Source organism: Triticum dicoccoides, chromosome 4B (genome assembly GCF_002162155.2).
Source record: "Triticum dicoccoides isolate Atlit2015 ecotype Zavitan chromosome 4B, WEW_v2.0, whole genome shotgun sequence".
NCBI classification, from domain to species: Eukaryota; Viridiplantae; Streptophyta; class Magnoliopsida; order Poales; family Poaceae; genus Triticum; species Triticum dicoccoides.
Window position 1 is genome coordinate 91,463,314 of NC_041387.1, and position 15,432 is coordinate 91,478,745.

The 15,432-nt window shown below is 40.3% G+C and overlaps 1 protein-coding gene across 1 annotated transcript; it reads left to right on the forward strand.

Moving 5' to 3' along the window:
* Nucleotides 1-9,712: 9,712 nt before the first annotated feature.
* On the forward strand, nt 9,713-15,051 carry LOC119295209 (GTPase Der-like). Its single transcript, XM_037573575.1, has 11 exons — nt 9,713-10,146; nt 11,300-11,358; nt 11,479-11,562; nt 11,663-11,956; nt 12,252-12,391; nt 12,778-12,865; nt 12,981-13,172; nt 13,270-13,431; nt 13,530-13,723; nt 14,266-14,416; nt 14,535-15,051. The coding sequence occupies exons 1-11, from the start codon at nt 9,804-9,806 to the stop codon at nt 14,745-14,747; spliced, it is 1,920 nt and encodes a 639-aa protein (XP_037429472.1). The 5' UTR covers nt 9,713-9,803; the 3' UTR covers nt 14,748-15,051.
* Nucleotides 15,052-15,432: the final 381 nt, after the last annotated feature.

A 15,432-nucleotide genomic window follows, 5' to 3' on the forward strand; every position in this document is an offset into this window, starting at 1 on the left:
CTTGCGCTCGGGCTCAGGAGGAAGCCAGGGCCGCTGACCGTCGTCATGAGGCAGCCAAAGAGCGCGAGCGGGAACTCCAGGCTTCGAACGCTGCCCCTGAGCGGCAGGTTGGAGCGCGCAGGGCCGCCCTGGCTGCGCCACCAGGAGAGGTGCTTTCTGTCGAGGCAGAAATCCAGAAGCGCGAGAAGGAGCTGGCGCTGGACGCTGTGGAGCGCAACCTGGATCTTGAACGACTGGAGGTGAGGGAGCATCAGGCGACCACTACTGAGGATACCGTTGCCGTCCGAGAGGCCATGGTTCAGCAGGAGGTCGATCAGAAGGTGGTGGGGGTTCGCGTGGCTCTTGCAGACAAATATCGCCTGAAGCTGGAGCTTCTGGAAGCAGAGCTTGAGGGCAGGACCACCGCTTTGAAGACGAAGCTGGAATCTGCAGAGCAGCACGAGAGAACCGCCAAGGAAGCTCTGGCCTCCTCCGAGTTCGCCTTGGCCTCCGCTCATGCCGATCTGTCTTCCATTCAGTAGCAGATCGAGGGTGTCACATCCCTTGTGGAGAAGACCACAGATGAAGCGAACCACCGCCAAACGATGCAGCGCGAGCATGCCTTGATGCTCTAGGACCTCAGAGTCAGGGCCAATCGAGCCTTGGGCGCCATTTGTGATGAGAGCGCCCCTCACCCGCACGAGGACGACTACGCCAGCCACCTCCACGTCTTCACCGACGTCTTGACCCGCCTAGAGGATCGGGCCGCAAGGGCTCATGAAACTCCATATTTTGACTCTGATGAGGATGATTTCTCTTATGATGAATAAAGTGATGGAGAAGGAGGTACCACTATGGTAAGAAGGAAGAGCAAGTGGCCTAGGTTTGATAGCAAAGCCGAAAAACCCAACTTTCAACTTGGCATGGTTTTTCGAAGCAGAGAGCACATGAAGAAAGCAGTGATTTCCTATGGAATTAAAACTCACAGGCATTTGTTGTTCAGCAAAGATGAACATGACAAAGTTAGAGCTTACTGTTCTTGTCCTGGATGTAAGTGGGTCATTTATGCATCAAGGACCACTAGACACAAATGGTTGCAAGTCTCAACATTTGTAGATGAGCATCATTGTATTCCAAGAAGAGACAACAAACTAGTGACATTTGTAGTTATTGCTAAGAGGTATGCAGCACTTATAAAAGCAAATCCGACATGGAAATTAGAAAACTTGAAGCAAACTGTTTTGAAGGACATGTTTGCAGATGTCACTATTGCACAATGCAAAAGAGCCAAAAAATTAGTGATGGAGAAATACAAAGATACCACCAAAGGAGAATATTCCTTGGTTTTCGACTACCAATTGGAATTGCTGAGAACTAACCCAAGTAGCACTATTGCTATCAAACTGGCAGATGATGTGAAGGATGATGAGCATGTTTTTGAGAGGTTTTACATGTGCTTTGGTGCTATTAAGAAAGGATTTCTTGCTGGCTGCAGAAAGGTTATAGGACTAGATGGATGTTTCTTCAAAGGAGCTTGCTTTGGTCAGCTACTTGTTGCTTTGGGAAGATATGCCAACAATCAGATGTACCCTATAGCTTGGGCTGTAGTCGAAAAAGAAACATATGAGTCTTGGTTCTTGTAGATATTGGCAGCTTTCTGGTCTACCCTGCTGCCATGCAATAAGTTGCATCTACAAGAGCTCACAACAGTTGGATGCATACATAGCTGAGTGTTATTCCATTGAGACTTACAAAAAAATTTACTCTCATGTGTTGGAGCCATTGGAAGGTCAGTCAAATTGGCCGATTGCTGATCATGTGAGGCCCCAAGCACCTGGTTACATCAAAATGCCAGGCAGGCCAAGGAAAGAAAGGAAAAGAGAAGAAGGAGAAGCACCAAAAGGGATAAAAATGAGTAAGGTGGGTGGACAAATCACCTGCAGTTCATGCAATAGGACTGGCCATAACATGTCAAGTTGCAAAAATAATGCTGCTGCAACTAAGCATCATGGAAATGCACATATTGTCAGAGAAAGGTCTAGGAAAAGGAAACTGCAGAAAGAAGCCTATGAGGCAGAAACTTCAAAGAAATCAAAGGTAATGTGGTGAACATAAGTAATTTCAAATCTTTACTACATTGTCACATGTCGTATTATACCCAGGTAGTCCATAAGTTTTAATGTGGTACACTGTTTCATGTAATAGGCTGAAGAAGTTGCAAGGCAGAGCAAGGGAAAGGCTGTAGCTCAAGACCTACAAGTGCATGAGTCGAGAAGACCTACAGGCATTCAAATTAGGGAGCCAAGTTTACAACCAAGCTCACTGCCGGTGTCGCAACCAATCTCGCAGAAATATGATAAGCATGCTCCAGGCAGCAAGGCTAGACCAGCAAAGGTTCAGAGAAGTGCTGCTACTCCATTTGTTCCACCTAAACAAGTTACAAATTTGCCACAACACCGTGTCTTCAATTTAGTTGCATACAAAGAAGCTAAGAAAGGCAGAGCAGGGCCTTCAGTTTGATGTTGAGGAGTCATTTTTGTGTCAAGAGTCATGTCGTGTAATATATATACATATATGGAGTCATGTATTCTCTGTACGATCAAGCAACTATGTTCTGTATTATATATCAGGATTGCCACTTCAGATGATCTTTTCATAGTAGCATACAATAAATTTGTATTTTTTATAATATTTGGTTTAGTGCAGATTTTTTCCTAATATTTTTTATAACAGTTTACTGTCAATTTGCTGTTATTTACATTCTATGAAGTACATGATTTTTTTCCTAATATAACTCTGTGAAGCACAAAAATGCATAAGGTGTGTTGCCAGAACTGAACAAGATAGTACTTCAGGGCTTGTACAAGTCAGTACTGAAATTGTACCAAATTCTGAATTTTTCATAACACTTCCAAGAAACATTGTACCAAATTCTGAATTTTGCATAACAAGACACAAGACAAATTCTAAACCTTTTTAACATCATACATTCTGAATTTTGCTTAACAGCTTACAAAGAAAAACAACATACATAAAGGACTCCCTACTGGACTAATTTCTCCAGGATGCTTCTTCTTCTTCATGACAATCATTCCCAAAAGTGTGAAATGACAAAGCAGAACAGAGCAAGCACAAAGAACAGCTACAGTTTCTGAATCCTCTTCTTCAGGAGATTAACTTCTCCACGATGCTGACTTCCAAATCACACACATACGCATCCAGCATCTTGTTCTTCGCCAAGCTGGCATTTAGCAGACCATTTTCATTCCTCGACCGTTCCTTCAATCGATACACAACATCCCGCAAATCACCAGAGCATCCTTCGGAACCTCACCGTCCGGATATAAAAAGCAACGGGCTCCTGTAGGAGAACAACAGCGTTGATTATTGATTTGGTCCCTCCTTCCAGCGAAGACCGGGCGACGTAGAGCTGTTGCAAGCTGAGAACGCTCGACCACAACCGCAGAGTGCGCATGCAGGGCGCGGCGCCGCAACAGTTTCACTGCTACACCACGGACGGCTCAGTCTCGGCCATGGCAATGCGTCGTGCGCCCAATGGCCAGGCGGGAGACTAGTAAAATCGAGGAACGCCAACAGTGGCCGTACGTACGTACGGAGCCATCGTCGGTGGCCGCTGCCACTTGTATGAGCTCGCGATTCCGCCGACGAACGACACCAGAAGCGAAGCAGAGCGATAGCGGAGATGGAGGCACACGCACCTGGACACATGGCTTCGTTCCTTCGGGGACGAGCAAGCGGCAGACGACGGCGGCGACGGCGGATGGCGGACGGCGCCTGCGATTGCCAAGTCCTAGCGAACGAAAGGGGAGAGGCGTTTCTGGAGGCGACTACGCTCTGACGAAGAAAGAAAGGAAGGGGACGAGGTGATAAAGGAAAGAAACGAGAGAGACAACTGACTAATGGGATCCACTCAGTGTTTTTGGCTAGTCAACGCGTAATCAGCATCATGGTGGGACAAAAACCTCTCTAGATTAGACAGAAACCACTCAAGGGGGTTATTAACCCGGTTTCAGTAATTTCAGGGTGTTATTTATGCTGGTTTTGAGTTCAGGGGGTTATGTATTCCAAAGTGTGGATTTGAGGGTGATTTGTATACTTCTTTCTTTTGAAAAAGACACAGAAGAAATAAATATAGAGAAATAAGGGCAAACCCTAAACGGCGCCCGTTATAGCGTTAATGGTACAGGGCGCACACCCCTCCTCCGCGATGGGCCAGCCCATGTTTTATTTTTTTCTTTTGTAAAATGATGCAAAAGACAACGTGCTGAGAAGGATTCGATCCGGCGACGCGGGGTCACAGCGCAGCACTCGCTTGCCACCCGCGCTAGCTGAGTTCGGTGATTACATAAAGCTTCTTCCCTCTTTTATTCTTCCATCCTTTCTTTTCCGTTTCTTTTTTTGTTTTTCTTTTCATTTCTTTCTTTTTCTTTTTAGTATCATTTTCTTTTTTAGTCTTCTTTCTTCTTTCTTCTTTTTCTAATTCGATATAAAAAGTTCACCGAATTTATGAACATTTTTCAAATTCGATGAACTTTTCTCAAAATTGGTGAACTTTTTCTCAAATTCAATGAACTTTTTTCCAATTCGATGACATTTTATCAAAACCGGTGAACTATTTTCAAATTCAATGAACTTTTTTTAAAATTTGGGTGAACTCTTTTTTTGAAGTCGATGAACTTTTCCCAAATTCAATGAACTTTTTTCCAAGTTCGATAAACTTTTTCTCAGGTTTGTGAACCTTTTTCAAAACTAATGAACTTTTTTTGAAGTCGGTGAACTTTTTTAAATTCGATGAACTATTTTCGAATTGGATGAACTATTTTCAATATCCAAAATATGTTCAGATTTTTCGGAATTCGTTTGACTTTTCAGAAAATGTTTTTCGAAATTCCAAATTTTGTTCATGTTTTCTAATTTTGTTCACATTTCAAAAATAGTTCTGAATTCCAATTTTTTGTTAACCGTATTGAAGAAAAATGTTCACCATACATTGAAAGAATGTTCAGTGTGTATAAAATAATGTTCATCATGTATAGAAATTTTGTTCAGCATGCATTCAAAAGGAGTTCATCGTATTTAAAAAAAGTTCTACGTGTATTTGAATATTGTTCACCATACATTGAAAAAATGTTCAGTGTGTATAAAAAATGTTCATCGTGCAGAGAAATTTTGTAGCATGTATTCAAAAAAAGTTCAGCATATTTTGGAAAAATGTTCTGTGTTTCTTTGAATAATGTTCACCCTATACTAAGAAAATGTTCAATGTGTATTCAGAACTATTTTTGAATATGCGGATTTTTTTTGCATGCCCGAGAACTCCATCCGTAATATTTGAACATATTTTCAATAATTGAAATGTATAAATGCCACAGTGTATTGTGCAATAAATACCGCATCTACTTTCTGGTTTATTGAAACTTTTGTGGTGTGAATATCCGCTAGCAGTTAGCTAGTGCAGTGGCTGTCATTTTGCGAGGTCGAATCCCGGTGGGGAGGTATTTTTGGCTGTCATTTTTCGCGTTGCTTTTGTTGCGTGATCGTGGGCCGGCCCATCCAACAGCTGCTGCGGGCGCCAGATCCCTTGCGCGGCGCTGAAGGCGCCCTATAGGAGGTCCCAGAAATAAGCTATAGTTTTATATAGGACATATATATATATATATATATATATATATATATATATAGAATAATCAGAAAAATAAATCCTTTAAGGTGAACTATTTTTCGGAGGCAAAAACCAAAAGTTTATAAAAAACATATTTTTGAAAATTCAACTAAAACAAATTTGAATTCCAACTCTTGGCATTATTTTCATCTGACATTTTTGGAGTGTCATGTTATCTCCTCTCGTACTTTTTGAACAAAGTATTTGTCAGGGATTTTTGAAATGAATTTTCAAATGCCAAGTTGAATCCAAATTCAAATAAAACTCAAATGCCTCTGAAATTTCCAAATTTCACCACAATTTCACACAACAATCATACAAACAGTCATAAATATTTATTTACTATAACATTCCAAGATTTGGAATTTTGGGATGTTATAGTTACATACATAGGTGGAAGTTTTGTTATATGAAAAGTTGTGGACTAAACAAGTGTTCTAAAGATAGAATACTACAATGATGTGAGTATGTTTTTCTTATTTGTTCTATCCTATGTGCAGTGTACTTATGTGAAACTGTTTTGATATGTTTATCAGGGCGTTGGTAAAGTAGTTTTTGATGATGTTATCTATAGAACCGCGAATGATAAAAGTTGGAATGACATAGATCAATATACACTAAGAAGATGCATTCACAATCTTAAACCTGCTCGTCGTGTAGCATGGGGCATAGAGAATGGTGGACATCGTTTCCTTGGTTGCCCTCTTCAGGTATTTACAAGTAATTATTGTAGACCAAATGTATCACTTTCATTTCCTTTTTGTTTATGTAATACTAATTATTTGAGATGAAGGGTGATGAATGTGCTTGGAGCTGTTGGGTAGATGAAGAACATAAACCACCTTTGAAAAGCTACCTCGAAAACTTACATGATGACCTAGAGTACTACATCCTTGCACAGAAAATCTTTTGAAAGTACGGTTTAGCCCACATTTCTTTGACCTCGTAAGATCTTGTCATGAAAACGTCGTCCTTTAAACAATAATTTTCAATTATAATCTTCCAAGATTTTTCAAATTCTTCAACCGTAGGCATATGGTTTACTAATTTGTGGAAATCATCTGCAAAAGTCTTGTGCTTCTTGTATGTTTGACCAAGAAGTTCATGAGCTCTCTTTAGGACATGCCATTTACATCATCTATTAGTTTTCTTTGGTAATTCTGCTTTTACTGCATTTGCAATTGCAAGTGCATGATCTGCAATTTAATCTCAATCTTAACAATATGAACTTAATAAAAACACACATACTAACTAAGAATTTAGTTAGAACATACCAGTAAATATCATAACAAGAGCTTTTCCACCCATCGTTGCCACAAATTCCTTAAAAGCCCATTTGAAATTTTCAACCTTTTCTTTTTTAAGCAATACTCCAGCAAAAATGACACTCTCAAAATGATTACTAACACCGACAAACATGCCAAATGGCATATTGTAAATGCTTGTACCATAAATTTTGTCAAATGTGATTGCATCACCAAAGTACTGATAAAATGCCCTACTTCGGCCACTGGTCCACAGTATAGCCTTTAGCCTATTATCATCATCAACTTGTGCAGTAAGTAAAAACCTATCATCTTGCGCAATTTTGTATCTAAATTTTTTGAAGGTCTTAGCAATATCATTTTGTAGGTTCTCGCTTGCAATTTGAGAACACATAGTTCTAAGTTCCCTTTTACTAAACAGAACTTTAATGGTTGAAGCATAGATGTCTGGTATGAAAGAATTTACCGTTGTAAGTGAAACATTATTTTGTCTCAGATGCTTAATAAGTTCTCTGGCTGCTGGATCAATACGCTGATGAGAACACATGTGTTTCTTTTTCAACACAACTTTCAACAAGGTCATGGTTGTGTTCTTTGAAACTTTTGGCATACCATTCTCCAGAATCATTCAAATGTACCCTTAATTCCGCTCTGCAACCACATCTAGTGGTTGATTTAATTGCATTCTTATTTACACCCTGTGTAATTAAATATATCTATTGAAATTAATACGTTACTCATCGATACCTTACAAAATAATTGTGCTAATTATAAATTAAATAATACTCACACTGTGTTGACACTTGTACTCTTGCATTGTCTTAATATCTTTGATGTTCACAAAATTGTCTCCATTTTTGATGCTAAATCCAAGAACCCAAGAATATGTGTTGTAAAAGTCATATGCTTCAAGTAGAGATCCAAACTTCATACCAACATATGTCTTGAACATATCCAAAGATTTATCTTGACAATATGATCTAATACCTTATTTAATAGCTCCATTTACAAATGAACTGAAGTAATAACAATTAGTTCTATCTATATTTTATATGTAAGGCAATATGAAAATTATACCTATTATCTTTTGGATTAGCAGTGCCTTCTTCATCACCAAGTTTATATGCTGAAAATAAATAATCTTCATCCAGAGACGGATTTTCAGTGTTAACAAGTTCTTCATGAACATGATTTGTTCCACCTTTTCCAAATTTCGATTGAACCTCTTCCTGTTCATCGTTGTATTCATCAAAATTGACCCTTTAAAAAATCATGTACATCAGGTAAAAGGTTTTATAATAATCCAGATATGAATATTAATGTGAATTTAATATACTTGTTTGGTACCTAAGATTTGGTTGAGAGAGAACATCTCTTTCATCTGAAAAATCTTCATATTGTTCATTTGTGAAGCTTTGTTCAGCAACCTGCGTATCAATGATGCTAAATTTGGAATAATATAGAATTAGTATAGTACGGTAATATCATCGTAATAAAGCTTGCTGGAAGCTTGATTCACTAATATAAAAAATAACCAGCTCTGCAAAATTATACCTTGATGTCAAACAAGTGTTTGGGATTTGAACCATTGTTAAAAGATCCAAGAAGCTTCCATTCATACATTGATTATCATAAAACATCCTGATTAAATTGATTTTATAGTAAAATGAGTTACATATGTAAATTCATACACATAGTACGGACTGATATGTGAAAATTCTACAGAATGTGTCATCTGTGAAATATGATGAACTTCTTATTTAATGAAATGAAAAAATTTGTTAGAAAATAGAAGTAACAAATTTGTGACTTTTTTTGTTGGAGAAGCACTTTCATAAAGAATGTAATTGAAAAACATATATTGGAGGCCGATCTCCATGGAGCTCGGTTTTGAAAATTTTGAATTTTGTCGAATTTCATATTTTCTACATTTCAAAAAATTCTAAAAAAATCACACATATACATGAAGGATAACTCACATGTGTGTAAATTTTCAGGGCAAAATAAGTTGAAATGAGGGCAGTTCAAAAAAGACAAATATGGGGCTTTTTAACACATGATACTATTCATCCTCCCAGGCCATGAATTTGTCTTTTTTATACAGGTCACATTTCAACGTTTTTCATTGTAAAATTTTACACACATAGACATAACATGCTTGTTTACTTGCACAATTTTTTTCAGATTTTTTGAAAACCGAAAAGTTTAAATTTTGATTTGTTTTCAAGAAAGGCCTCCATGGCTCCCGGGAGCCAAACGTCCGTTCTCAACAAGATTTCACAAAAAAAAAACTAAGACAAATTATCCAGTAACTGTAACTGGTTGCTGGATCTATAACAAGGGAGAAATACTCGGAGGAATTAGATTTTAAAGCTGATCTATAAGCGGTTGGAGTAGCTCTAACTATGGAGAAATGAAGAAGAATGGAGAAGGAGATGCACTACAATGCTGAAATCTAGCAGAGGAAGAAGCAAAGGCAGGGAGGCGAACTGAGAAAGAGAAGAGCGAGGAAGAAGGAATAGAAACCGCGTCATGGAGATATTTTCATCCTCGCTTTGAGTCAATAGGTTGGGATCTAGTTGCGTGCGTCAGATACAACAAAATGTATATGTCAAAACCGTCAGTGGTATTTTATATGTATAAGAAAAGTGAATCGTTCTAAGCTTATACACGAATCTCTCGCATCAATCTTGAAAACGCAACGGACGGCTGAAGATACGACGCTATATCATGTCATGGAACCGCGCAATTTTACTTTTCGGTGCCGTTACTCCTGGCCTTATTGGGTCGGTGAGAATTGGCCTAAGTTTTTCCCACGACCAGCCTTATCCCCTTTCGTCTCCCGCTGCCCCCGGCCTCGCGCTCTACGGCGCGCCATGGCCATGCCCTCCACTTCTTCCTCCTCGCGTCCGCCTATCCTGCACCCCGCCTCCAAAACCCCGAACACTCCACGCCTGCTGCCCCTCGTCTCCAGGGCTGCTGCCCCTCGCCCGCTGCTTCTCTCCTTCGCTCCTCCCGCGCCCGGTCGCGGGCTCCGGACCGCTGCCGCCCAACAACCCGCCTATGAAAATGGAGAGGAGGAAGAAGAAGGGGTGGAGGATGATGAGTATTACAGCGACGAGGAGGAAGAAGAGGAGTTGGACGTGGAGGCGATGGAGGAAGAGGCGCGGCGCGCCGCCGCCGACCTCGCCGCGCGGCTCGACCGGGAGCTACGCGTCGGTGAGTGGGCATATTTATCATTTGATCTCCACATGTCTCGTGCGGTGTGGTCGTGGTCGCCGTTTGTATGCTGCCTCTGGTCAGGCAAATTACTGGACGTCTTTTCACTTTTGCTTCGTCATTCATTCCCTTGGCATTTATAGTGAGAACTTTGAAGCCTCCGGTAACAATGCCGAACATACCCTTGTTACAATTATACAATACAGTGTGGTCGGAGTGTTGGCTCTGAACACCTAATGCTGTAGAGCAACCCGACGAGGAATTTTGTGTCAATTGGTGGCTATATGGGTGGTGTTAAGGTTTCCTGTATTTAGAAATTTGAAGGCGTGGTTCAACTGTGTGGCACCTTTAACTTCGGTTCTTTTTTGGTCATAGCAATTAGTGAATATTATGATTGCCTATGGACCCTAGTCAACTAGTAGATGTTGGTAACTAGCAAGACAATTATAGACAGTTTAGCCTTTAGTTTCAAGTGTTGCAACAAAATAACATTGTTAACTATAAATATTGTGTTTTTCAAGAAGAATATACTGAGGTGTAGGGATGGCACCCGTAGGGTTTGGGTACGGGTGGAGCCACCCCATACCCTTACCCATCCTCTCTGAGCATACCCATCACCCTTACCCATACCCGCCAATGGGTACAATTCTTTCTCATGCCCATTACCCGACAGGGTAGATGGGTACCCGTGGGTAAAATTACCCATGTTTGCGAAGCATCAGTTTGAACAACTCATAGTCATAAACAACAACATAATTATAATCTATAAACAACAACACACACTTATAAACAACATCACTTTCTTGTAAACAACAACACATCAAAACATCATCACATAGTCATACATTTTGAGATCACAAATTCATGACAAAGTGTAGAGATAATTTTGAGTTCATATAGATTTCATATGGGTACATGGGTATATGGGTATGGGTTATATAATCCCATACCCATACCCGCTCTACCCAATGGGTTCAAGATTTCCCTATTTATATACCCATGGGTAACTTTTTGTCCCATGTCCTTACCCTAATAGGGTTTTTACCCGCAGGATACGTGGGTAATGGGTATCCATTGCCATGTGCTGGTTTTTTTCCTCTAAAAGCTTCATTCACTTCACTTGGTTCATAGACTACATGTCGACATTTTTCAGATGGTGATGTTCGGGAGAAAAGAAGAACCATGAGGGATAAGACATCAACATCTAAACATGTCGGTGTATCTTCATGTTCTAATAATGAGTCGTCTAATTGACATGCTAATGAAGACACTGTTGTAATGTGGATTGTGGAAAACAAAGTTAACCAATTTACCGTTCAATTCATGACTCAGATCCCAGACAGTAAGCTTCCAAAGGTGGCTGTTATTGGTAGACCTAATGTGGGTAAATCTGCACTATTCAATCGGCTTGTCGGGGTATTCCACTTACTTACATAGTTTGTTTCTGCAATGTACACCACTATATGTCTGATCCGAATGCAAAAATTGATATGTATTGTGTTCTGATACCTAACAGGGCAATAGGGCTATCGTTGTTGATGAACCTGGTGTAACAAGGGATCGTTTGTATGGACGATCTTATTGGGGTGATCAAGAGTTTATGGTTATTGATACTGGGGGTGTGATTACTCTATCGAAGTCTCAAGCAGGTGTAATGGAAGAACTTGCAATCACAACTACTGTTGGTATGGATGGGATTCCAATGGCCTCTCGAGAAGCTGCTATTGCTAGGATGCCATCTATGATTGAGAAGCAAGCTGTTGCTGCCGTTGAAGAAGCAGCTGTCCTTCTTTTCCTTGTGGATGGTCAGGCAGGTTTAGGCGATTATATTTTCAGCAACTATTTTATCTGTTACTTTTGTAATTCGATCTTCTAATCGTACTAGCTCGGTTTATTCTAATATGAACAGCTCAATATTTACCTCCTAACGACTCAAGTTTTGTTTCCCTGGTGCCTTTTCTTGATTCATGTTCCTGAGAAGATTCTTCTTGACAAAAGATGCATAACTTGCCAGTGATAGTATTCTATCAGTTTTGAGTTACCCATTGTTACTATAAACTTCCAAAGCTTGTTTTCACTAACATGATGGTCTCAAATTCCTCCAGGCTGGTCTTGTGGCAGCTGATATAGAAATTGCTGATTGGTTACGTCGCAACTTCTCACACAAGTGCATCATACTGGCTGTAAACAAGTGTGAATCGCCACGGAAAGGGCAAATGCAAGCATTAGAATTTTGGTCATTAGGGTGAGCCTATAAAAGCACAACTTACACTATACCCACACGGTGATTACATTGATTCAGTTCATTTGCATTTCAAAAAGATTACACAATGTTGGAATGATATTTTAGGTTATATTTTGGACAATAGCGACTAATGAGAACTTGTGATTGTGCTGCTATAATAAAAGAGACAAACAACATACCGTACTAGTCTTGTTTAAATTGTATATAGGCCTTAACAGCATAAAGTATCAGAATTTAATATCAATAACTTATGCCAGAATCAATTGTCTTCCAACTCTGGTTACACTCTTACCATAAAGTTTGATGTTTTTTTTTTCTTTAGCTATGCAGTCGGCCGTATTTATATTTATTTGCTACTTGGCTCATCTTTCCTCTATTCCTGTTAGGTTTACACCTTTACCAATATCTGCTATCACCGGCACTGGAACTGGAGAGCTCCTGGATATGGTCTGTTCGGAACTGAAAAAGTTCGAGGTAATATTTGTTCAGATAATGTTTGGCCTTACATGCATGCATGATGATACTCATCTCTCTTAATGATTGGGCACATTCACGAAGTTCTTTTTGATATGAAGTCGAGGCATTACAGGGACTAGAAGGATTGGATGATGTTGAAGAAGACGAAAACCGCGTTCCTGCTATTTCTATTGTTGGAAGACCAAATGTTGGGAAAAGTAGCATTCTAAATGCTTTGGTTGGAGAAGATAGAACTATTGTGAGCCCAGTTAGTGGTACCACCCGTGATGCCATTGATACTGAGTTAACCACAGTGGATGGGCAGGTTTGTTCATAAGACTCTTGAGCATTTAAGCACCAGAGCTGCTTCATTAGTGCAGTACACAGCCAACACTGGTATGCTGATATTTCAAATGCCGCAGAAATACAAACTCATCGATACGGCTGGCATCCGACGGAGAGCAGCAGTTGCTTCTGCTGGCAGCACAACTGAAACACTTTCAGTAAAACGTGCATTTAGTGCAATTCGTCGATCTGATGTAGTTGCCCTTGTTATTGAAGCGATGGCCTGCGTCTCGGAGCAGGTATTTATCTCAACAATCCATTCACATGTGCACACAAACATTTCATGTAGATATATAGTTTATTCTAACACCGTGATTTTTTTTTTTGCGGTATCAAGGATTATAAAATTGCAGAAAGGATTGAGAAAGAGGGAAAGGCATGTGTCATTGTTGTGAACAAATGGGACACAATCCCAAACAAGAACAATGAGAGTACTACACATTATGAACAGGATGTAAGAGAGAAGCTTCGTGTACTTGACTGGGCACCTATTGTTTACTGTTCTGCGATAAATGGGAACAGCGTTGAAAAGTAAAACCCTAATCTTAGTTTTAGAATCTCAGTCTTTGATACTTCGTTGTTCGTTCAAATATTAGCTGTATATACCCCCGTACAGGCTTTAGTGTGTACATTTCACCCTTTTGGGTTATACCTCTGCAACGATTAATTTATGTGCTCTGCCTGCAGCGGCCAAGGCCAACCATTTCCAATTTTCTTCTTCTAGAACATCATTTCCATATTTTGTTACATCAAAGTCCCTACAACAAGAATCTTATAGACTAGATCTGTAATGCCAAGGGCTGGTGTAGTGGGTGACTGGGTCATGGTTACTGTAACTTTCTTGCTAACTGACATATGAAACATGTGTTTCCTCTATGAACTTATGTTTGCCAAAGTTTTCTGTGCTTACTGGACATGCAAAATTTGCTGGGTTCCCACTTTCCCACCTTGATGAGTCGTCTATGCCAGTATTAGTATCCTCCTGCTACTTCTGTTCTAGACACCAGCACTGCATATAGAATATTGTCCTGTATTGACATTCTCTAATATATGCTGTATGGATTTGTTGTCAGGATCATTTCTGCTGCTTCTTTGGTTGAAAAGGAAAGGTCTAGAAGACTTGGCACCTCTATTCTTAACCAAGTGGTTAGAGAAGCTGTAGCATTCAAAGCACCACCACGAACAAGAGGTGGCAAAAGAGGCCGTGTTTATTACACAACACAGGTGACCTATTTGGGAAGAGATGATCCTCACTTCTTTCAGTCTGTACAGTTCTATCTACAAACTACCTTGCAGCATTTTCATTCTTCAGAGCCAAAGGAATTTTGTTTTTCTCCTGCAGGCTGCTGTTCGTCCACCAACGTTTGTTCTCTTCGTTAATGACGCAAAACTCTTCCCTGAGCCGTATCGGCGGTACATGCACAAGCAGCTCCGGTCTGACGCCGGATTCCCGGGCACGCCTATTCGCCTACTGTGGCGTAGCAGGAAGCGGACTGATAGGCAACAGAGGAGATCAAATACGGAGGCTCGTGGTGCGCTTGTAGCGGCGAGTTAGCATGTGAAGCATGTTGCTACGTTCGGAAAGAAAAGGAAAATGTGGCGAGTTGGCAGTATCACGGCATCCCTTTTCCTCCTTGTTCACGCGCTTTTCCTGGCTGCGAACGTGTGGCTATCAATGCGCCAATGAGGTTCATATTATTCAAATGAAAAGGGTTTTGTTTTTCTTCTTAGTCCTCAAGTACTGCCAAAGTTGAAGTATGGTCACTATACTCTAATACTATAACTTTTTGGTCTCTCAAATGCTAGAACGTATACAATTTGATCTTTTTGCTGCACTGAGTGGTTTTAAGAAGAGTGAATTACATTCTTTACCCCATAGTTTTACGTTTGTGATAACAATTACCCCGTATAGCAGTTTTTTTTCTTCACATTTGACCCAATTTAAGCAAACTTGCGCCACAAATTACCTCATTTATGTTTTTCTTGTTTCAATGCTGACTGTGCACGCAACGTTGGCTGGTTTATTTTACTTTTTGGTTTTTCCTGGTTTGCTTTGATTTTTGGATGATCAAACCGAACTACCCGCTCAGTGCGCGAACCCCTCCTCCCCCATGGACCTCATGACCGCCGATTAATTAGCCGCAAAGAATCAACAAACGAACTTAGCAGCGCGGTGTAATGGCGATCACTGTCGGCACCAAAGCGCGCAGCCGGCCGGCCACCGTCCAACAAAAGTGTTC

What these genes read in the sequence shown, in the direction of transcription:
- LOC119295209 (XM_037573575.1), top strand. Translation starts at nt 9,804, where the DNA reads ATGGCCATGCCCTCCACTTCTTCCTCCTCGCGTCCGCCTATCCTGCAC. An exon ending in TTTTCCTTGTGGATGGTCAG is followed by an intron (nt 11,957 to 12,251) that starts GCAGGTTTAGGC and finishes AAATTCCTCCAG; the next exon opens with GCTGGTCTTGTGGCAGCTGA. An exon ending in TAACCACAGTGGATGGGCAG is followed by an intron (nt 13,173 to 13,269) that starts GTTTGTTCATAA and finishes CAAATGCCGCAG; the next exon opens with AAATACAAACTCATCGATAC.